Source organism: Melospiza georgiana, chromosome Z, assembly GCF_028018845.1.
Source record: "Melospiza georgiana isolate bMelGeo1 chromosome Z, bMelGeo1.pri, whole genome shotgun sequence".
NCBI classification, from domain to species: Eukaryota; Metazoa; Chordata; class Aves; order Passeriformes; family Passerellidae; genus Melospiza; species Melospiza georgiana.
The window spans coordinates 40,737,925-40,762,054 of record NC_080465.1 but is presented as its reverse complement, the minus strand read 5'-3'; the positions used below and the strand labels follow the sequence as shown (position 1 = coordinate 40,762,054).

Genomic DNA, 24,130 nt, shown 5'->3' with positions numbered 1-24,130 from the left:
CCCATCTTCAACATCCTGCTACTCTGATTCACAAACTATGACTCCCTGCATACAAGACACATATCTCTAGCTTCTTAGACCCTCAATCTTCTGCCATACTTATGTACCTCTGTAGTCATCACTTACGGAGATTAAAATTATTTTCTTTTTCTTCAGCAGCCTTCATCTTAATTACGGAAGACACAGACATCCTCTGTAGCCTACTCTATGATTTTACTTTTACTGGACATTGTAAGACAGATTTAACCTAAACCAACTGATTTTGCACTGAAAGAAATTAAAATACTCACACTTCTCACTGATTTAGTTTTGAGAATTAATCAGCATCTTTTCAAATGAAATGTATGCTGAATTAAGACAATACAGGATGTGCTTCACACAGAAGTGGGCTTCCATATAATCATGGATGTAATTTTTCCTATCACATCATCTTTAAAGTAGCCATTGTGCAACCAAATTGTGAACGCAGCTACACCATTATACTTAAAGGGAATTCCACGCATATATCTTTAATTGGCAGAATGACAATTTTATTTCCAATATGGACAAATGTGGAAAGTTTACAAGTGTCCATAATAACATTAGGTGAAAATTACTTTCAATTTTAAGTAAAAGGACAGCTATAGTTAAGGAGCTAAGGACACTTAGGCAAATGTGGTTTAAAATGTAGCAAGAAATGGCATATGCATTGGTACAAAGCACCTGAAATCTTCTAGAATATAGTCTTTTAAAAAAACCCAGAAACTTGAACAGCTGTAATGGCTTTTCATAACCTCAGGTAAATCCTGGGTAGGCATTTTAACAAACTCTAACTTTAGTGTTTCAGTGGAATAATAATGAAAAGTCACAATGGATCCCAATATTAAAATTCCTGCAAATGAGTCCAGGGTGCCCAGCAATTCAGACGTTTTTCCACATAAACACAATGCACATACAATACTTGCTTTCTGCCAAAAATTTCTTCAAAACACCTTCTAGAGTGCCAGCACAGTGTCATTGAAGGACAGTGTTATCACAACATACGTAGTCAGTGTCTGCCTTTCAAGCAAATAAATTTCCAAAGGGACTAGCTTTTTAAATCTTTAATTTCAGATTGTTCTAGAAATTAAATAGAATACATTAACCAACTTCAAAAGTTAATTCAACACTTACCTGTGCTGTTTCTGTCATTTTCAGTTCAAAATCAGATTTAAATGCAGCATACTTCTCCACATACAGTTTATAGGTATCTGTTGCTTTTTTAGATTTAACTGCTGCCTATAGATCAATACAAAAATGAGACAAATGTCATATACAGGTTTTTAAAGTTAATATTAAAAGAAAGCCCAGGATGGTCTCTAAAAATTATCAGGGGCATGAAACAGAGGCACCAGGCACCAAAACAGAGACGCGTCATAACAAAATTTCAACACCAAACATCTCAGATAAGAGCAACTGGGGAGTTTACTATATATAAATCACATACAAGTGTAACAAATTAAGTCAACTAAATCACTTGCCCTTATAAGCAATGAAAATTTTATTAAAATATTTATAACAATACTAACTTTGATATCAAATTTTTATTGCTGAAGACAACTCATTAGCTCTTGTCAAATGGGAACAACAAAGTTATATTTGCAACAGCAAAATAAGAAAAAAAGAAGGATTAGAATATAGAGCAAACAGTTACAAGTGCAATTCTGAAAGGATCAATGGCAAAACCCCATGATGCTGAGGTTCTCTTAGAAATGAAGAAAGAAACTCAGAAGTATATGGGAGTTACATAAATGAATTAACAGATATTTGAAAGTGAAGCTAGTGCAGAGTATAGTGAAGATCACATTTAGGCAGGTCAGTATTATTATTAATAGTACTTTGGAGATTTATACTTTTCATTATTTGTTGCTAATAAACCAAAATGAACTTTCTGGGAGTTAAGTAGAACATAAAACAAAACACAGGAAAATCTCAGTATTACATGGAGAACAAAACTAAATGAAGTGACTGATTGTGGTAGAGAAGAAGTTATTTTCAAAGTTTACAGCATGATGCATGAGATGAAGTCTTTCAAACCACTGATAATACATTTCCAAATTAAATGTCAATGAAAATCATCTTGAGCACCATTTTCTTTCCAAGCTTCTTTATTCAACATGCTTACTATCTCTCAGAAATTTGTAACACAAAAGTATTCCTGAATTGTTAATAAGATCAGTAAAGAGAATTGTATATTTTCTATTTGTTCTAGTTATAGCCCTCCTCCCCCTTGCAAATCAGTTTCATCTGCCTAACAGAAACTATTTTTATTTACAATGATTTGTAAAGCTGACTGCTGTCTATAATTTCAAATGAGTTAATAGAAAGATGCCTGCTGGCAAGAGAAAGAGATTCTGCAATTTCCAAGAGAAAAATAATCAATAATCATGAGTAACAGTATACCATTAGCACTTCAAAGGAACAGAAATCAAAAGTAGTTGTCTAGTTACAAAGAAAGCCTAATCATACCTTAGTCACAAACTCTTCTAAACTCAGCATAACAGAATGTGAAAATACTTAAAATAATAAAAATATGGATTATTCAGAAAAGTCGTATCAAACCTATCAGTTTATTATCCTGAATTTTACTTCATGATTCTCACTCATACACATTTACAGAGGAAAATCACTGAGAAGCACAGAGTGCTATCATATTTTTCAACTGCCATTTACTATGCTGAAAATACAACATGCTCCCTGAAATCTTGCTTTTAAAAGTATGACTGCTTTGAAGTTGATTCCAAATTTAATCACTAAAAAGGAAAGTAATGTCAAGCTAAAAGATGTAAAAATGGGAGGTTTTATTTGGTAAAGTATTTTTAATTGAACTCTGTGTGGAATGGAGTTTGGCAAAACAAGAACATTCTCCATTTCCCATCATGTTTAATGTTGAGCAGAATGCCAGTATTACATGTTGAAGAGCAATTAAAAAAGTAAGTACTCAGAAGGACAGAAAAAATGACAAAACACATGGACACTGTATGATTAACTAGCAATCTCTTCTGAAAATAGGATATGACTATTCTCAGGTACAGCAATTGCTAGAACTGTACTTACAGTATGTGACCAGATTCACAGTATGTGAAAGAATAAGGATCAGTCAACTGATTTTTTGTTAAGTCACTAAAAATAGAGAAGTTTACATGTCAGAGAACAACAGGAAATTATTATGCAAGTCAGTATTAACTTCCAGCTGCAATGAGACTTGCAAGGTCTCAGATACTTCCTTAGATTCTTCAACAAAGTATCTCTCCAAATATTTCACTTTGTGATAAACTCTTAGTATACTGGTGCAGATCCCTTGTTTTCTGAGAAAGCAGTGAATCTGTGATTTTGCAGGCAAATAGTTATCATGTTGCACTGAAAGTAATACATCTATTTTCTACCAAAGGAAGAATAAATTACAGAGTCACAGAATTTCTAGGCTGGAAGAGACCTTTAAGATCATCGAGTCCAACCCATGTTCTAACACCTCAACTAGATCATGGCACTAAGTGCCACATCCAGTCTTTTTTTTAAACACATCGAGGGATGGTGACTCTACCACCTCCCTGGGTAGATGATTGCAGTATTTGACCACTCTTTCTGTAAAATACTTCCTCCTTAATTCTAGCCTGTATCTCCCTTGGCACAGCTTGAGACTGTGTCCTCTTGTTCCGTCTGCTGTTGCCCGGAGAAAGAGACCAACCCCCAGCTCACCACAGCCACCCTTCAGGAAGCTGAAGAGGGTGATAAGAGACCTCTGAAGAGACCTCTGAGTCTCCTTTTCTCCAGGCTGAACACCCCCAGCTCCCTCAGCCGTTCCTCACAGGGTTTGTGTTCCCAGCCCCTCTCCAGCCTCGTTGCCTTCTCTGGATGCGCTCAAGCGTCTCAAGGTCCTTCCCAAACTGAGGGCCCAGAGCTGGACACAGCACTCGAGGTGTGGCCTCACCAGTGCTGAGTACAGGGCAGAATGACCTCCCTGCTCCTGCTGGCCACACTGTTCCTGACACAGGCCAGGATGCCATTGGCCCTCTTGGCCCCCAGGGCGCACTGCTGGCTCATGTCCAGTCGGCTGTCACCAGCACCCTCAGGTCCCTTTCCACCTGAGCACTGTCCAGCCACACCGTCCCCAGCTTATATCGTTGCAGGGGGTTACTGTGGCCAAAGTGCAGGACTCGGCACTTGGACTTACTGAATCTCATCCCATTAGATTCTGCCCATCCATGCAACTGTTCCAAGTCCCTCTGCAAAGCCCTCTGTCCCTCTAACAGATCAATACACGCTCTCAGCTTAGGGTCATCTGCAAATTTGCTAATAAAGGACTCTAAACCCTCATCCATGTCATCAATAAAAATATTAAACAGAACTGGCCCAGCACAGACCCCTGAGGGACACCACTGGACTGGCTGCCAGCTGGATGCAGCACCATTCACCACCACTCTCTGGGCCCAGCCGTGCAGCCAGTTCCTCACCCAGCAAAGAGTGCTCCCGTCCAAGCCATGGGCTGCCAGCTTGTCTAATAATTAACACATTTTTGGTCACTCTGTTTACAAAACTGCAAGTGTAAATTTGAATAGAGGCATGACAGAAGAGAACGTGACAATGTCAGTTACCTACTCCCACTAGAAACATATTTTAAGTACTTGCATTCAAGTACTATTCAATGACATAATTGTATCTAAGGAAGATGCATAAAACAGTAAAAAAATTACCCTCCTCCTAAAGTGCTTCCTCTTTCCCCCTTCTCATGCAGACATCTGTCACGTTGAATATTTTTTTGTTTCCAAATGAAGGATAATGCTACATCTTAAAAAGCCTCCCCTCAAGTCAACCTTTCCTACTGAAACCCTATTTATAAGAATTTAGAAAAATTATACTTTGAACAGACTAGCAGGAAAACATCTGCCAACACACATCTGATTCATGTCTAGAATCCAGCATGAACTCCCATTTGAGACAGAAGCTGGGGAAAAAAGCTAGATTTATACCAAGATAAAACAACTGAAACAGTCAACAAAATAACTTCTGTCATCAGTGAAAAGACAAGAACCAATGCTATCTTCTCCATCAAGATAGCAGGACTAAAAGCAAAACCACGATTCTATCAAGAACAAAGTCCCACACAGACCAGTTAATTGAAACGGAAATAGGCAGAGGATTTGTGATTTAATAAGAGAAGTTGTAACTAGAGACAAGGAAAGGTGACTTCTTTCCTCTACTAATTAGACTCCTGAAAATAGGAAAAAGTTACTATTTTCTCAGCAGGTCAAGGAAGGGCATCTTTCCCTTCTACTCAGCACTGGGGAGGCCCCCACCAGGAGTAGTGTCTAGTTCCGGAATTTTCATTGCAAGTGAGACACAGACATACTGAAGAGAGTCCGGTAGAGCGGCATGAAGATGATGAAGGGACTGAAGCATCTGACCCATAAGAAAAAGCTGAGACTGCTGGAACTGTTCAGCCTGAGGCAGGGAAGCCTGAGGGCGAATCTTACCAAGAGATACAAATGCCTGAAGGGAGACTACATAGAAGACAAAGTCAGGCTTTTTTCAATGGTGCTCAGTGATCAAACCAGAGACAATGGTTTGATCACTGAGCACCACTGAAAACACAAAAGGTTTCCTCCCTCTGAAAACAGCAGGGAACATCTTTTTCCTGTGAAGGTGATTGAGCCCTGGCACAGGTTGCCCAGAGACACCATGGGATCTCCATCCTTGAAGATACTAGAAAGCTGTCTAGACAAGGTCATGAGTAACTGGCTTTAGATGGCCCTGCCTGAGCATGAGGAATAGAGAGGATGACTTTCAGAGGTCCCTGTCAACCCTAGACATTGAGTGATTCTGTGAATGGATCAATCCCCCATTATAACCCAAGGACAGTACTAAATACACCTCAAGATACTAATTGTATTGACTCATCGTGAAGATCCCTTCAGTCTCTGGTCCATGAGATTGGAACCTTTTAAAACAGCAGTGAAAGCACTGATAACATTTTCTTACTGAACAGACTTCAAATACTCATGTACGCAGCTACTTTATCTCTTTGCAGGGATAACACAAATATTCCTGAGTTCTGTTACTCAAGGGCATTGAGCATTTACATAAGAAAATATATTCAAAAATGCAATAGATTTTAAAACAATTGGGCACAGTTTCTGTTAAAGACATTACACAAAACTATCATTTGATGCAGGTATTTATAAAGTGAAAAATTAGAACTACAGTATAGTAAGAACAGAAAAGGAAGTAAGTGTAAACAATACATATCTAGATATTCACAATATCATGCATATTGCCAAGTAGTCACAACTTTCAACTATGTTTAATCCTTTCTGAGCATTCCACTTACTAATACAAGGTGAACATGTATGACAATTAGTAGCACTGTGGGAAATGGAAAGATAGAAACTTCCACAGATACAGGGGAGTTTGATCTGCAGCCTTGGAAGGAGCTTGGATTAATGTAAAAATAAAGTACACAGACATTAAGTAGAAAAATCATAAACCTATGTCTCTATAGTTGTAAGAATATACCTTAAGTAAGAAACTGTATTGGGTAAGATGGTGAAGGGTCTGTAGGAGAGTAATGTAATTGTAAGGAGAGTCATGTAATAGAGTAAGTTAAAAGTTTAAAAGTTATAATGGAAGTATATGTGTATATGTGTCATAATACCCCCCTGGGTAAAAGCATCTGCAGTGCAGTAGAAGTGAGTAAAGGTGATAGGTTAGAAAAGCAAAATAAACCTTGTGGCGACTGTCCATTGGTTTAGAAAGTTATACATTGTCTTGTAACAAAGAACTTGTGACTACTTTGAGCTATGGCAAAAAGCTTGCTCCTTTAAAACCTCATGACATCTGAGACTGATGTTTATCTGAGCAATAAGTTGTTTCTTAGCCCAATGGTGGTCCCACTCCTTCATTAAAAGCAGTGATAATAATATAGCACAATTAAAGAAAGATGTGACAGTTACCTTTTCAATTTCTCTCTGTGTTGCTCCTTCCTTTTTCAAGCGTTCTTGTTCCACACACTTTGCATTGTAGTTTTCTTTTGATTTCTGCAAGGCCTGAGTGATACTTTGAATATTTTGCACTGCTTCCAAAGTTCCTGAAACATCTTCTTTAGTCTGCCAAATATCATATGGTTGTCAAAACCAAACCATTTTAATGTTTACAAGTCATTTGGCATACATAAGAAAAAGAATTAATAACCTTTTTGTAAGCTTTGATCTGTTCATCTCCGTACTTGTGAACTTCTTTTATTAGCTCTTGCAATCTCCGCACAAGATCCAAATGACAACTTGCTAGTTTTTCTGTTGAGGTTTTGAAAACATCCCAAACTGGTGCAAATGTCCTGGATTGAGGAAAATAATGTTAATCTGTTTTGGTTTTTTTCTTTCAGTTGGGAATTTTTTTAGTAGTGCTACAGAATAATCAGTAAGTTTACAGTTCACTTCTCCTCCTAAAATTGAATAAACAAAACATCCAGTGTTTTACTTGTATTGGCTCTAATAAGTAAAACACCACAAATTTCATTTAACACTATGATGAGCATACAACAATGCCAAGCATCAAGACAGTGCAAGAACAGATTAAAATAATTTAACATGTAGTAAATACTATTATGTGTATACTTGATCAGTGTGAACAAATCAAGAATTCCCTGGCTGGTGACATCTCTAGTTGTCTTATATCATTGCAGCCACAAGACGGACAAAAAATATTGGATGGTCTGCCACTAAAAAGGATTTACTGATTAACAAATATGAACAAAGAGGTGGGATCATTTCTCAGATTCAGATTTCTGTGCTGAACAGACTTTCTCCAAGCGTTCCAAAGACATACTTCTGCCTTGCTATTCTGGTTAGTGCTGCTAAAAATCAATACTAACCATAGGCTTTAAAGCTCTTATGTTCAAAGGTTCTGTATCTGCCTGTTAATTTAAAGAGCAAAAACAACTACTACCAAATTATTCACTGATGAAAGCTCCCCACATTTCTAGATTACATTACTATAAAAAAAAAAATCTAGTTTTTCTCAGAAGTCTGAGTTTTCATTGGCCTAATCTATCTAATGGAAAAGTATCCATTAATCATTCTAGTTTTTAAAAACATACCAGGAGTATAAAACTTCCATTTAACTGTGGAATAAATCTATGGAAAAATTTCATTCTGAACATCTCTGAGAACAGGTAACACCCCAAAAACCAGAAATAAAAGAAATAAATAAATTCACTGCCATATTTGCAGGCCATATGTTCTCTCTTCAAAATAATTTCCATAGGCTTGAGAGGACAGAATAGAAGTAACTATGTCTGAAAAGAACTCTGCTTTAAACACAGAAGACAGTTTATCTGTATTTAGGCTTTGGTTTTTTTCTTCAGTTCAAAGAACTGTGCTGTCTTTGTCTGCAGGAATTTTTGCATGGCTACTAAAGACGTAACAACCATTTTTAAAGGTGAAGTTACACTAACCTTCAACATGATCAATAAAATATTCAGAATCAGACTTGATTCTTACCATGTATACAGTGACTTATTTCTCTCTTATGTATACTTACTTACCCAAGTTGTGTGTAATTGCTTGCTGATTTGGCTAGTTTTGTCATCGACCTTGAATATGTCTCCTCTATTGTTGCCCTGCCAAAGAAAGCCATCAAAAGTACAATCAAAAATTTGAAGGTAAGAAGACTTTTTACATGAGCTAAAAATTATTCCATTTACATGATCTCTCAAAAGCTGTACATACATTTTAAAATATAAATTAGTATATTTTAAAAAATAATCTAAGAACCCTGTGACAAAACATTACAGGGAGAAGAACAAGTCAAACGCAGAAACCAAAAATATCTACAGAACAATCACATAAAACAAGGTCTTGTTTAGTCTTATTGTTGGGGGTAGGCTGTTCTTTCCTTTAGGTTCTTCACACAGTAATATCTGAGTTTAGAAACTACACAAAGTGTTCTAATATTTTCCTTTACTCGAACACACAATTTCACTTGTCTTTTAGAGAGGCAAAATCCAAGGGTTGGCACAGATTCCCTCCTCAGAGCCTCGGCAGGGCAATTGGCACAGAATCATCTATTACAGCAGTGACTCCCTGCAAGTCCTTCCCTACTAATCTTCCTCACCCTCCTTTTATTAAAAATACACAGTACTTTAATTTTTCACCTTAAACAATATTTACTATATAGTGTCAACTTAGATTAGGAAGCATCCTAGATATGAGTAAATACTGTAATTGTTTTTTCTTGAAAAACTTGGAGCAATTTCTTTCCAGCTGTGTAATACGTTTACACAGAACACGAGAGAAGAAAAAAAGGCAGATGAAAAATTCATCCCTCTCTCAAGTGATACCATGACTATAACCTGAGACAGAAGCTTTCTTTTCTCCTGCACAACAACAGTTTACAAGCAAAAAGAATTGTCTTGTGAAAATATGAAAACAAAAGTAGGGGTATTCACCTGAAAGAGAGGAGCATGTGTTAAAACTTAATGAACTTCCAAAATAACTATCCAGTTTGTTAGTTGGAAATCTATCTGGAGAAGGTGATTAAACTGCAACATGCAACAGATAAATTTAATTTTGAATATTATCTACTGCAAAGTTATTCACCATAAAAGAAAGTCAATTCACTTTATCCTTGTTCCACATATGATCATATTTTAGATTATAAGAAAAAGTTAACTTTCCAAGGCTTAGAAATCTTGCACACTCCACAACAGCAAGCACACATGCACCAAGCATAGACAATGATTTTTTTTTTAATTGCCACGATGAACAATATATTTTGACTAATCATCTGTATAGTCTACCCAAGTTTTCGAGATTTTATAACTCAGTGACTTATTTTTTCTGTTTAAACACAAGAATTTTGACCAAAATCCATAAGCCTCTTCTTTGAACCAATTTACAGCATACTTCCCTGAACTATCTCCACAAAACTGGAGTTCACTACAGAGTATTAACACACATCAGTAAAAAAGACTAAGAACTGAAAGATGACTAATTAGTACATTTGTCCTATCAACTGACTTCGCAGAGCACTCTGTTGTACAGGTAACAGACTATGATTTTCTGAGTAAATTAATTTTCACCCATTTGAATGTGTGTCTTTGCCTGGGATCTGCCAAACATTTAAAAGTTAAATGGAAACATATGCATTGTTAGTTTCATCTGATCTAGAAGATTTTTTCTATGATGCTTACAGGCAATTGGTGCAGAAAAACATTAGAAAGATTCCTGGAGAAAAAACAATACATTTCTGTACCTACATCTCTCCTAGAAAAGCAGCGTGATTTCTTAGATATAAAAAGTTTAGACTTTAAATGCATGCAAACACATGACAGTTCACCTACAAAATCTTCCACAAATATAAAGAAAAAAAAAACCAACTATGCAGGCAGCTCAACCTTCTTATTTTGACTTCTTTAACAAACAAAAATTTCTACATGCTTTATAAGTGAAGCATGGCCTTTAGTCAAGGCCAGGTTGGAAGGGGCATTGGACAATCTGGTCTAGTGAAAGATGTCCCTGATCACAACCGGGGAGGTTGGAACTTGATCATGTTGAACATCCTTTCTAATCCAAACCATTCTATGACTTGATGATTTTAAGAACTGATGTCTAACCTTTCAGCAGATAGATAACGTGTTGCATTCATGATTTACCAACATTAAGCAGACTGCCTGGCAGAAAACTCACTCCTTCAGATGACAGACTTCTAAACCACAGATCCAACTGGCTTTTGGTTCTTTTAATACATGACCAGTAACAATACTGTGTCACCGAACACAGACAAGGAACAAAACTACTGGTCCTTCTAGGATATCAGGCAGGAAAGGCACATACAGCATAGAAATATTATTACAAATTAATATGTTTCAAATGCTTGTTTTTCTCAGCAAAAAAAGTTCACAATCTCAGAATGTTCTTACAGAAATTTTGAAATATTTTTTAAAGAAACGGTTAAGATTACAATAATTTTAAAAGTTATTCCACACCTTACACATTTTTTCATTACCATTTCTAAGGCTGGAGAAAAGGAAACAATACTCTTCCCCAATTAGGCTACACACAACTAAAACACCATTTTGAACAGCACAAGTAACAGAGATGGGCTTCACACACGTTTTTGTGCCCTAAGCAGTCTGTACATCCAAACATACTGACCCATCTCTTCTTTCCATGCAAAATCACTTCATAAAAAGTATATTTTCTGACTAGTCTGGAGACTCCAACAAACCCAGCTTACTAGATAACTGCTCTACCTAGAAAGGGTAAGTACTCCAATTTGTTAAAAGTATTACCACCAACTCAGATCTGTCTCTGCCTATTCAACAGTTTTCACCCTCTTATGTATCCACTTCTGAAAAAAAAGACAGAAAACAGCCAATTGTGTAAAAAGGATGGAAAAACAGATTGGAAATTCAAATCCATGTAAATTTAGTTTTCATAGGGAAGAGCTCAGAAATCAGGTACACAAAAGCCAAAGCATAAAAACACTAGATTTCGATGGCTCCTAATACATGTTGCCCATCCACTTAACATATTCCCAGCAGAAGACAGTACTGTATTCAGTAAAACAGTATTCAGACTATAATCTACAGAAGGAGGAGAACAGATAACTGTGCGCATCATCTCTTAACTTCTCTGCAATTAACAAATATGCAAAAGAGATCATGGACAAGAGAACTGAACCATTGTAAAATACTGCTCAAGTACTGTCTAATCCAATTTCTTTTTGAGACCAAGAATTTGGCCCATGTGAAAAAATGTGTTCTACTGAGCCATTTTTATTTCCCAGGAAATTGAATGACATCCCACAGTAGCTGCATAACAACAGCAAAGGGCTTCACTGCACACATTTGGACTCTCAAATATTTTTATTAAAGGATACCAAATATTTGAAGTCTCTCTATTTCTTTGAATCTAAACTATATGTCACAAACTACGGCTAGCTTAGGCTGTGATTGATCATGCATCCCTTATGGAAAAGAAGTATCAATTTGCTCCTCAACTGCTTTTTGTTAATTGCAGCCTGGCTTATCAAGAGGCAGCAGAAAAACAGGGCTGAAGAATACACAAAGCAGGTTTAATATCCCAATGGAAACAAGTCACTAGAAAGGACTGAATTTAGTGCAGCTGATCTGCATCATTGACATAGGTAACTTACCCTTAAGGAAAAATAGTGCAGCTCTGTCAAGTAAATTGCAACATAGCACTCAGATTCTATCTTAGTGAGTTAATGAGAACTGAATTTTTTTCATAGATCTTACAAAAGATGCTGTAAGATGACTGCATTTCTCTTCGGCACATACTGATCCATGCACACAAAAAAGCATTTCTTGAACTCTCACTGAGGATGAAGTACCCACGGGGATCCTCATGTATTCATACAGGGTCATTAATCTTTAAATGTTATTTAACACACTAGAAATAATTGGCAGAAACCTGAGCTGAAACATTTTAACATGCGGAAAAAGGTTCAAAGATTTTCTTTACTGACTGCAAAGGCTCATAACTTAAAAGTTATTTAAAAATAATTATTTAATTTCAAAAATATTGAAATTAAAAATTTAATTTGCAGAAGCTTTATATAGATAGAAAAAAACCAGAATGCCATATTCTTTTTACTAGGGATTTTGTGCTGGAAGAACTGTCAAATTTTACTTATGTCAGTATTATAAAGCAAAGAAACCAAGTCAGATACAGTAACAAGTTATTTTTTACCCGTTTTTACCCGTTTTACCCGTTTACTTTCACCTTAGCACCAATATGAATAAAAAGGAGCATGCCCAAAAAATACAACATACAGGAGACAAGAAGCAGAGAGAGTGAGACGGTTTCTCATCTACATATGGGGGTAAATCTAAACACAAAGGTTGTAAAACCAATAAACTTAAATGTCTCCAGGTAAGGTACAGCTTAGGTCCATGATGTGATGGTATAAAAACCGAATGATTACAAAATTAAAGAAGCTATCAAAGGAAAGATTAAAGAACTCAGACGATAAAAAGCAAATATTAAAAGTGCAAGTTTGTGAAACATTAAGCATTTATACTGAATGTGGACAGTGTGATATCCTTCTGCTTATTCGAACTCAGGTTTTCACTAGAACCCTTTGTGGCCTCATAATTCATTCTCTGATACTGGGGACTTGAAAAACAGAAGATTCCTTGGTTGTGCAGTCTTTACAAAAGGAGACATCACCTTTGGACTCTGGACCTCACCCGTTTCTACTTAGTGAAATGGTTTTTTTGTCATTTTCTCCAATTCACTTTGAAATGACACTAATGTTAGTGCAATGGAGTATCTGTCAGATTTGTGGTGGTTATATTTTGTGGAAATTTGAAAGTACTTTTTAAACTGAGATCTATTTGAAGCCAAAACTTAAATTTTGAAGAATTCCAGTTCAATAGCTTCTACTGCAAGAAGCCAGCAGTGAAACAGGTCCTCATTCAATTCCTTGCAACTATTTTCCATGTGTTATCTAGTGTCAGTAACTAAGGAAAGGCAAAATTCCGAAGTAGGCATATAAGTGATTTTGTTCAGAAGGGAAATCCATATGTTCAATGCAGCAATCTTCTTTCACAAAGAACTAAATGCAGCACTAGATCACCTGTTTTGAAAGCTGTCATATTTTCAGATTTCAGTCCTGTTTCTTTCATCCAATATAGAAGAACTTGTGTTATTTTCTGCATATTATTTTCTTGTCCCTATGTATTACCCTCTTTCTTTAACAAAGCTGTCTCAGCTTCTGAAAGTATAATTTTTTTAAGTTTATACCAGAAGTTGCTAATAGCCTAATTCCAAATCTATAGTAACAACTTTGTAAGCCTAATAATTTTTGCAACTTTAACTTATCATTTTTCTTCCTTTTTCTTCCAAATGAAAAATTTGGATTAATTTAAATAAACTGCTGGACACCTAATATGACACTTCTGGATTGTTATTCTCATCTTTAAAATGAAACCTGAAAAATTAGAAGCTCATTATTAACTGATGCTTAAGCGTTCCTATTCAGTTCTAAACTAATGAAATAAGTATAGATATTCTTGTAGAATGTGAGAGGTATATTAAAATAATTGAGTTTTGATAATTGAATTTTCTTTACATATTTTGCACACTGCTGTTAAACACAATGACAAACAATAAAACCTACAATTACTATATTTAAAATATAGGATGAATACTTACCTTTCTCTAATAAAATCTGCCAAGTCCTTTGTTGACAAATGTCCATGTTTCATATTGTGATAGAGGACATCAAAGCCATTGTTCCTTTCTCCCTAAAGATAAACAGAAAATAAAACTCTGAAACACAACATGCTGAACCTATGCATTTTCATAACTGCTTTTCATTTTAATCACTTCATCAGAAGTTGTTTCTTATGCTTCAGCTTTTTAGTAATTGCTGTTAGTTTCCATAAATCCCATATATGTAAACTAAACTAAGATCACCTCAGCGGCTACTACTACCATTCTATCTATATATTTCTAGGTTATAGTCAAAGACATTTCTGTTGTAGATTTCTAGGGGTCTTGTATTGTTTCACTTCCCATCAAATTAAACACATCCTAAATACCGTACTCTCCATTTATCCTCTTATCACTTTCATTATTTTACACGAACTAAAATTCAGTTAGGATTACGTGATATCCTACTTCCCCAATCCTTCACACTTCATTTCTCTTCTCCTGCTTTTCATAAAACTGGTTAAAAAAAATTGAATAATTTCCTTCTCACTCGTAGCTTCTCTATCTAGTCTTAAGTTTTAAGATATTTTCCAGTGAGTGAGGCACACCTCACTATTAAAACTAAGACACTGCTCTAAGCACTGACTAATAAACTCAGCCATCTTATGACCTCTGGCACTATGATGAACTTCCTCCTTACAGCAAAAAGCAACAACAGAAATGAAAGAAAGGCAAGGCACAGCATCATAGCACCGCTACCATTAAAGTTTTCCTGTCAGACCAATCTGTTCCCCTTCTCTCTCACAAAAGCTTCAGATCCATAATGATGCTTCACTATAAGGTGCAAAGTGTAGTCTCAGGAAAACTGCATGCATGTTCAGAGTGGAAGGGAAAGAACAGGATGTATAGCATAGAATGGAATAGACTATTTCAGCTGGAAAGGCTCTACAGCAATCACTTAGCCCAACTGATTGAGCATTTCAGGAATGACCAGAAGTTTAATCATGGTCTTGATGGCATTGTCCAAATTTCCCTTAAATACTGACAGGCTCAGGCCACTGATCACCATATCTAGTTACCCCATTCCAGCGTTTGACCACCCTCCCTGAATAAAGAAATTCCTCCTAGTGTCCAATCTGAATCTTCCTCGATACAGTTTTCAACCATTTCTACATGTCCTATCCTTACCTCCCAGGGAGAGGAGATGGGCATCACGCTGCCAATTTCCCATGCTCAGAAAGCTATAGAGAGCAATTACACCTCAATCACACCTCAGTCCCCTTTTCTCCAAACTAGAAAAGTCCAAGGTCCTTAGTGGCTCCTCACAGGACATGTCTTCCAGCACTCTCACCAACCTTGTAGTCTCCTTTTGGATGCATTCAAATAGTCCCATATCATTCTTAAAATCCTGAATTTTTAACAAAGGCAGGTCTATACTGTCAGTGAGAAAAGCCTGAGAATTTGGTCTTCCAAACATTTCTGCCTGTTCAGTTCTGCAAAAATTTGATTATGCAGCCATAGCACAAACCTTATCAGGGAAATTATGCAGCTGAAAAATAAAGCTGGCAAATAAAACCAAGAACCACTGATCCAGATCACTGCAAGGAAACAAACAAGCTGTACTGCTCAGCAGAAGAGGGGGGGCTAGGAGGAGAAGGCATTCAGGGATCTGCCATCTTAATAAGGAGAAGTAGTAGGTGGATGGAAAAACTTCACAGTAGCCATGGTATTAAGACCACTTCCACTAAGTTTCAAGTTGCCTTAAAGGACACCCTAGGGAGATACATAAATTTACAAATAAGAGATAACTGAAGGCAATTTGATACAGATTACTAGTCAGGATTATTTGCTTTACTTCTTTCAAGCATTGGGAAAAGCAAAACCAAAGGAAAAAAAACACCTTAAAAAAATCATAGTTTCCATGGCTGCAGTAAACTGTAACCTGAAAAGCTGCACCAAAATTCAGATTAGTTTGGTATAAGTGCAATTACAGTCTATAAAAAGTACAAACAAAACTAAACAGAACACATGAAAATATAGCAAACTCTAAAAGGACTCTCCACAGAGCAAGGCTTTTACAAACTTGAAAAGTAAAAGAAAGATAAGAACACCAATTAGTAGAAAATTCAACTTTATTCAAATGTTGTCCTACTCAAATACCAGTCTAAATAGTTTCTTTCCCCTTTCGCCCCTATTTAAACATTTTTCTTTGTAGTTTAAAGCCCAATAACTCTGAATACTGGTGCACTAACTTATTAACTTTAGGTAGTTACTTAATATAAACCTAGAATGCCACTGCATTATAATTAAGACTACACTGGTATTTTCAATTAGAATACAGAATATAATTCTTATTTAACTTCTCCAAAGTTGTTACTGTACCCTAATTTATAGATAAACATTTACAGATAAACGTTAGGCATTTCTTCCTGAAAAACTAGTAAAATTCTCCTTTGTGAAATGTTCTTTGCTTTAAGGTGTTTTTTCCAGCTAAACCAACATGTTACCAAAATGTGCTGAATATAGGCCGCTTATAAACTTTTCATAATGGAAGCTTTTTTAAATGGGCCTTTTCTACACTGGAGTTCCTTAAATTTCCTGCCGATTTAGAAATGCAGGAAGGATAGCACAGCCATGACCCAGCCTCTGGCTGCAGCCTTCCTGATAAACCGTCAGAAATGTAACCACACAAATCTTTAGAGAATGAAATGAGCCTGAACAACCAACTGCCATCATTATCTTGTTCTCTAACTGTAACTGAAGGTTACTGCAAAGGAAATAATTTTTCCACTTAAATTATGTTTTCTAATAAGTACTATTGTTTTTCCTGACTTCACAACGAATAGTAGAAAGCACAACAGAGAAACAGAACAGATACTTTCCTCAACTGAGTCCCCTGAAAGCCTCATCTCTTATACACTATCAATGGTTATCAGAGGTTAAGAACCTATGTGCAAAAGACATTAAAGTTTAAACAAAGCAGTAAGTCAAAAGCAGGCTCACAGATTTGAGGGCCTATTCGATTTAAGTCTGACACACCTAAAAGACATGTCTTCATTTGTAAATATAATGTGAAGTACAAGGTATATTACCTGTATCAGGCTCTATCTACAAGCACAAACATCCAGTCTTCTAAAGTCTTCACACGACCAACAGTTCCAAAGACTAACCTGATGACGATTCTGCTCATGTTTGGAGACATGTATGTAGCCAAACCAAATTAAGTACACTGGTCAATGCAGAAACCTATACAGCCCTTCCACAACTTCTCCATTTGATTCATAAAGAGCAGCAATCAGAGTTAAGGCTCTGTATTTAGCATAATGAGACAGATGTATGTGGTGGGGAAAGGAGAACTTGCTTAATTTCGAAAAGCTAAGTATTTATCCTCCTACATGCACATATGCCAGCAACACTGTGTGTGTTCTGGCTGTATTTTCTCAACATTTCTCCTTCCCATACATACTGTATAGAATTCTGTACATGGAAATTTTGTGTCTTAGACACTTTTTCTTCAGTGGGTGTTATTACTTGCTCCTTTCTAGTAGCAGCAGTAATAGTTGTGATCACTAGAAGACCATTACTGGCCTACTTAAAAACAAACTAATGCAGCACATAGCAGAGGGAACTGATGAAACCTTCCACTCCCATTAATAAGCAAATACCATTCACTGGTATAACAGACAGTTAAGTCAGATGCAGATTCCTCTTCCACAAGTTGCATAGTGGAGAAAGACAACCTTCTGCTGTCATGTATAACATCAAGCTCTGGGTAACAGACTTCCAGATCAGTTTAAAAGACCATTCTGAATGTAATTTTTTTAGGTAAATCATGATCTGTTGAGGGTGATCCTGTCATTAATCAATAAAAAAACAAATGTAAAACTGTGTATAAGAGTGGAAAATGTAATGGGTCCTCTCTCCATATAGGCACCATTTGATTACTCTGAAATCCATTAGCAGTTTTCTCCTTCTTACTCAGAGCTAACAAAACTCTCTTCAGAAGATGGTGTTTGTTGTGAGATTTCCTATTCTATACTAGTGTAAGAAACCACTTCCATGTCTACAGCATAGATGTCCCCTGAGAGCAAGTCACTAGAGAAAGCAAGACTTTAAATACAAGTAAACACTTAAATAAGCCTACAACGAAGCATTAGTGACCAACTTCATACTCAAAACAAATTTAAGTCACGGAAAGCAAGAACAACCAGTTCTTCCATTTCCCTTCATCAAGAACTAGTTGCAAAGATTTCCTCATGGAAATGAAAGTAGCCCTGTCAGCAAATGTGTAGCCAGAAATCAGTATTTCGTTGACTTCTGCATAACAGGATACACATTACAGGAACTCTGTGGGACTGAACTACTTAAAATACTTCATGTTTTTAAGAATAAGTTTGTTTGTTGCAATAAAAATAATTCTGAATTTAAAATGCACATTTAGTAAAATACCCAGAAATTTCTAGGCAATCTGAAGCAGCATTTATTTTCTGTATTTCAAATTAAATTGTTTCAGTGCAAGCTCTGTCTCCTTTGGATTAAAACCATTCAACACTAATATCTCTTAGTGTAAAGAAGTTGTACTCTGTTACACCATTTTCAATTTACCCAGTCCAAATAACTGGTTACATTATGCTTTCTCTGACTGGTCAGATACTAAATTCAGGACTAGGCAAACTTATTTTAGATGCTCTGACAAACACTGTTGTCATGTTCTTTAAAGTGTTAATCCTTGCTGCAGTTTCAAATAAACAACTTATCTTCCAAGCTTTCTACCTAGAAAATTATTTAATTTAATGGGCCTGAATACCTAAAAATACCCATGTGATTAATATTATGGTCTTACATTTTTGAAAGTTACGTAAGTTTCAATTTGTGAGTGTCTGAAAGAACTGTAGAAAACTGAGAGCACTGAAATGTGAAAGAAAAGCAGTCATTATCTGCTTACACAGGCAATGCATCTTCTTCTGTTCTGAAAGTTTTGAGAAGACTGTCAACTTCAATTTTCACCTTCCTGTTTCAACCTATCAAATAAAGATCAACTCCAGAGAAGCTCTATGCATATGAGAAAGGACAGAGATTTCCCACCACATATAGGTAACTAAAGATATTTAAATATTTTTTTAACTAACAGATGGAAGGCAGCCAACTCACGCTACATGCACACATACAGAGAGGATACTAAGTAAATACTGCACAACAGCTCTCCTGAAACAGAGCATCCAGCTGTATGCCCAGCAGAAGAGTAGTGCTGCAAAGACATATGAATGTAACTCCAGATGTCAACATGGCAAGTCTTTGTGCCACTCATATACTCACAAGTTTGTAAGACAATACATTCTTACCCTTAATAGAGCAAGCTTCTTCACAAAGCTATAATTATTAAACCGGGATACTGCCAACCTTTATGCTCCACAAAAAGTATTTGGGAAAAACAAACCCAAATCTTCAACACAGCCATTCTCAAAAGCTATCAGTAAAGCGATCAATTAAAGAAATTTTAAAAACTGTCAAAGCCAATTTATACATACGTTTTTATATGCCAGAACTTCCAAAGTTATCAAGTACAGAGTTACACAGAAACCAGCTTCAGCTATTCACAGAACTTCCAATAGTTTAATTAATTTGGTTAATTTTAAACAATTCATAAACAATCACTGACAGGTTTGGAAGGTGCTTATTTTTCTTGACTTGTCTTTAAACTGTCATAAGAATCACCTGCACTGTTAAGAAAACTGTAAGTCAATGATAAACAACACTTTCTATACTCCTATACCAGTAACAGTGTACTCGAAGGGACAAAATGTAGCTATGTTTAACAGAAATGGTTTGTGATAGTGTTACCTTTAAATTACGACATTGTTGTGATGTAGCACATACACAGCAGTAAGCATGCAGTGTTTTATGACAATACTAATTAGGAGTTCGGAATACTTGGACATGTGACTTGAATGCATAAAACTCAAGTCATAAGAATCCAAGACACTTACAGCCTGTACTACTTGTTCATAACTTTTGATACTCAAAAATATCCTCCTGGCTTGGAAAATAGCTCTAGAATGCATTAGCAGACCCTTACATTTTTGAGGCAATAGTAAATTTTTAAAGTGACAGTAGAGGAGTCTGCACTCCAGCTTTCCACATCCTGAAAACAGTCTTATTTATCTCTCATTGACCTCTTACAGAACACTGAAGACACAGCAGGCTCATCCAATTTTCTTACATCCTGTCAGAACAACAAAACCAAAGTGTGCAATTATTTAAACACTTTCAAAAGCAGTGCAAGAGGAAAGCCTTGGGATAATTTTCAAGACTTACAACAAAGAAGGTAAGATTTGTTTTGCTTACATGAGCACATTTAGGAAGACAGCAGCTTAAATATGTGTAAGAAATTGATACACTCATACAGATGTCACTCCCCTTTTCATTAAAGTCCCTTCAGTTTCTGATCAGAACAACAAAACCAAAGTGTGCAATTATTTAAACACTTTCAAAAGCAGTGCAAGAGGAAAGCCTCGGGATAATTTTCAAGACTTACAACAAAGAAGGTAAGATTTGTTTTGCTTACATGAGCACATTTAGGAAGACAGCAGCTTAAATATGTGTAAGAAATTGATACACTCATACAGATGTCACTCCCCTTTTCATTAAAGTCCCTTCAGTTTCTGATCTCTTTTCCTATTACTTACAGCAAATTACTAAATCAAGGGAGAGCATCATACAGCTTAAGATCCAGACTTTCGTTTCCAATGCACAATTTCAAATTTATGACAGCATCTATGTAAAATAATTGAATATTAATTATGTTTTGGATACATTTTTAAATCAGTGCTTTAAAATGCATACCAATCCTATTCCATATTTCCAAAAATATTTTGTCTGGAGTTACCTGGAAGGGTAAGGAAGAAATGACAAGACAATCCTCATGAAGTTTTACATACTATCACCTTCCTTTCTCCTTACAAATTTCTATTCATTAATTTTAGCCATTATGCATTCAGTGCATTTTCATGTATCTTCTAATTCCCATGTTAGCTTTATCACCACAATTGAGAGCCTACATGGATAGCTTCCCAAGTCTTCCAAAGCAGTAGCAATTCTGAACAATAACCTATTCTGAAATGTTAGTGCAAATGAAGACGACTAATGATTAAAAATGCACAAACCTATAATTTATGCCTAGTTCTGAGGATATACAAGAATTCAATACTTTCAGATTTTACAAATCCATCATTACAGTTAATCTTGGAAAATATTCATTCACAGCAGGAAACACAGAACATTCCCTATGCCTTTTAATTTTACTTCTATACAAAATAAAACTCTGTGTATGGTATCACAAAAATTTCTTGGTTAAATTTTGCAAGTTAAGACTCTGTCTAATGTCTTTATAATCACGGCAAGACAAACACAAACTTCCTGTCCTACCTTGGGTCATTTCTGACATATGTGAAAAACCTGTACTAACAGAAAAAACCACCCATGTCTTGGCACTCATTGGTAAACCACACTAGGGGTTTTGCTAACAAAGCTATAGGTAAGGACTCTTTAAAGCAGAAAGAGAGAAATGAGAACCTGAGGTAGATATCTTCCACCTCATACTTGCTGGAAGCGTTTGTGAAGACACAAACGTGGAAACAGAACATACGGGAATGGACCACTGCCTTCAACAATTTAACTGACTTACTAACAAAACAAAACAACTGATCAGACAGTTAAATGAACATACTACAGTACATAACGAAGCTTAATAGAGTACATAATGAAGTATAATGAAGCTTAAACTCAATTTCAGTTGTGATAGCTGAATAAACAACTTCTGTTTTGCTTTAATGTTAGGAGAAGATAGAAGCTTTTCTAACCAAAATGCATCTTTTAATATTAATTTTAATCTTATTTTAATGAAAGATAAAATTCTTCCACGTTAGTTTAATACTGATCTCCCACACTGAGACTTCAAATTAAGCAGATTTGTATGCCAAGAGAGCAAATCTAGTATCTCTGGCCATTAAATTTTAATAGTATGTTGAAAGCAAAGGAGTCAAAACTAAACATAAGATTGCAAATAAAACATAAACTTGAGCTATGCCCTATATTCCGGAACAGTGTAATTGTGAAATTAGTTTTTTCCTGAACTTTAGGCATAACTGTTGCTTACAACTAGAAACGCATGCGTCTAAAGATATTTTCACTTCAGGCTCAAACAAAAACAATTTTTACGTTTCTGCTACATCTTGGTAGAGAGGCACAAAAAAAAATTAAATAAGAAGCAACTTTGTAAACAGTCTGGTGACTATGGGAACACTTATTTTAATGTTTCAAACTAGCAAAGGTCACAATGAAAACTAGTTGCATGTCACACGAAACTCAATCCATTTAATTTCTTTATCCATATATATTTACCCACTTCAAAAAGCAGATAACTGCGCAGAGATGACTTATAAGATCGCACGTCCAAAGGAGGCTGGAAAGCCTGTTGTTTCCCTAAGCCGGCCGCTGCTCGGCTGTACCTCCTCACGGGCACATAGAGACGAGCTACGGGTACAAAAGCGCGGAGCGCCGAGGCGCGGTTTTCCCTTCGCCCGTGCTGTTCCTCGCGCAGCACCGCGACTCACGGCAGCCCAAGTCAGCCCCGGCACCGCGCTGACTGCGAGCGCCGGACCCCTGCGCACAGAGCGGCGTCCGCGCATCCCTCGGCCCAGCGCCTCATGGCAATACCCACCCCATCCTATCCTGTCCCATACCACCCCATCCCTCTTCCCGCCGTCTCTCCGCAGCGGAGCCCGAGCACGGCGGCGCGGGCAGGGCCGGAGGTCCCCTTGCCGTGCCGCAGGTTGCAGGTACTCCGCTCACCCCGGCCCAGCCCCGCCGAGGCGGGCGCAGCGGGCACGAACCCCCGGCCGCAAGGCCCCGGCTCAGTCCCGGGGGTGGCGTAAGAGCCGAGGCTGCTCTCGCAGCGGGGACTGCGGCTGCCCTGCGCCGCGCCCTGCCCGTTCCGCCCGCGGCGCGGCGTCACCGGCCCCGCGGCGCTGCCCTACCCAGAAGCTCTCCACGAAGTACGCCATCCTTCCTCCGCCGCCCGGCCACCGGCGAGCCCAGCCGCGTCCGCCGCAGCCGCCGAGACGCGACGGAGGAAACGGGCGCCGCCGCGTTCCGCCCTTCCCGTGACGGAGCAGCCGCCGCCACCGCCGCCGCTCTCGCCCCGCCCGGCCCCGCGCCTGCGCTCGGCCGATGCCGCTGCTGCGCAGGCCCGGCAGCGCTGGGGGCGGGGGGCGCCCTCTAGCAGGGGCGGCGGGAGGCGCGCGCGGAAAGCTCGGGCTCGCCCCGTGAGGGGCGGGAACGGGCGCGCGGAGCGGCAGCGCGCACCGCGGCGACGAGAGGCCTGCTGCTAGAAGGGTCCTCACCCTGCGGGTCCGGGCACTGGGAGAGGCTCCCCAGGGAAGCCGTCACAGCACCAAGCCTGACCAAAGAAGCGTTTGGACAACGCGTGTCACGAGGACGCAATGCGATTCTTGAGGATGTCCTTTACAGGGCTAAGAGTTGGACTCGATGATCCTTCTGTCCCTTACAACTCAGAATATTCTGTGATTCTGTGAAGTGGCTTCACAACCAAGTCTTATTCGAGCCAAGTAGAGTAAGGTCCTTGAAAGCAAGGTCCTTGATGATGACTAGTCCTGCAGGGAATTTTGCTGATAAACCATAGTCTGCCCTCCTAACAGCATTGTCCCACAGGATTTTACAGTTCCAGTGGCATGCTCCTAGCAAAGATGTGTCTTATCTAAAGCCAAAGTGTCTGGAGAAACTGATTAATTCAGGTCTTCACCTTCTTCAGTGATGGTTCAATCCGTAGGCCATTCCTTGACTCAATACGGAGTATTAGCCAGCAGGGGTGATGCCAATTATTGGTCCAGAACACAGGGCCACTCAAGTGCCACCTG

The 24,130-nt window shown here is 37.7% G+C and overlaps 1 protein-coding gene across 1 annotated transcript in view; it reads right to left on the bottom strand.

The window, feature by feature from the left end:
• Nucleotides 1–23,329, bottom strand: part of FCHO2 (FCH and mu domain containing endocytic adaptor 2) — an 86,719-nt gene extending 63,390 nt beyond the window's left edge. Inside the window, exons 1-6 of the mRNA XM_058043605.1 lie at nt 23,231–23,329; nt 14,196–14,287; nt 8,558–8,632; nt 7,207–7,348; nt 6,969–7,121; nt 1,153–1,257 (exon numbers count right to left, since the gene is read on the bottom strand). Of these exons, the coding sequence (XP_057899588.1) occupies nt 1,153–1,257; nt 6,969–7,121; nt 7,207–7,348; nt 8,558–8,632; nt 14,196–14,287; nt 23,231–23,257 (594 nt within the window). The 5' untranslated portion in view covers nt 23,258–23,329. The remainder of the gene's footprint in view (nt 1–1,152; nt 1,258–6,968; nt 7,122–7,206; nt 7,349–8,557; nt 8,633–14,195; nt 14,288–23,230) is intronic.
• Nucleotides 23,330–24,130: the final 801 nt, after the last annotated feature.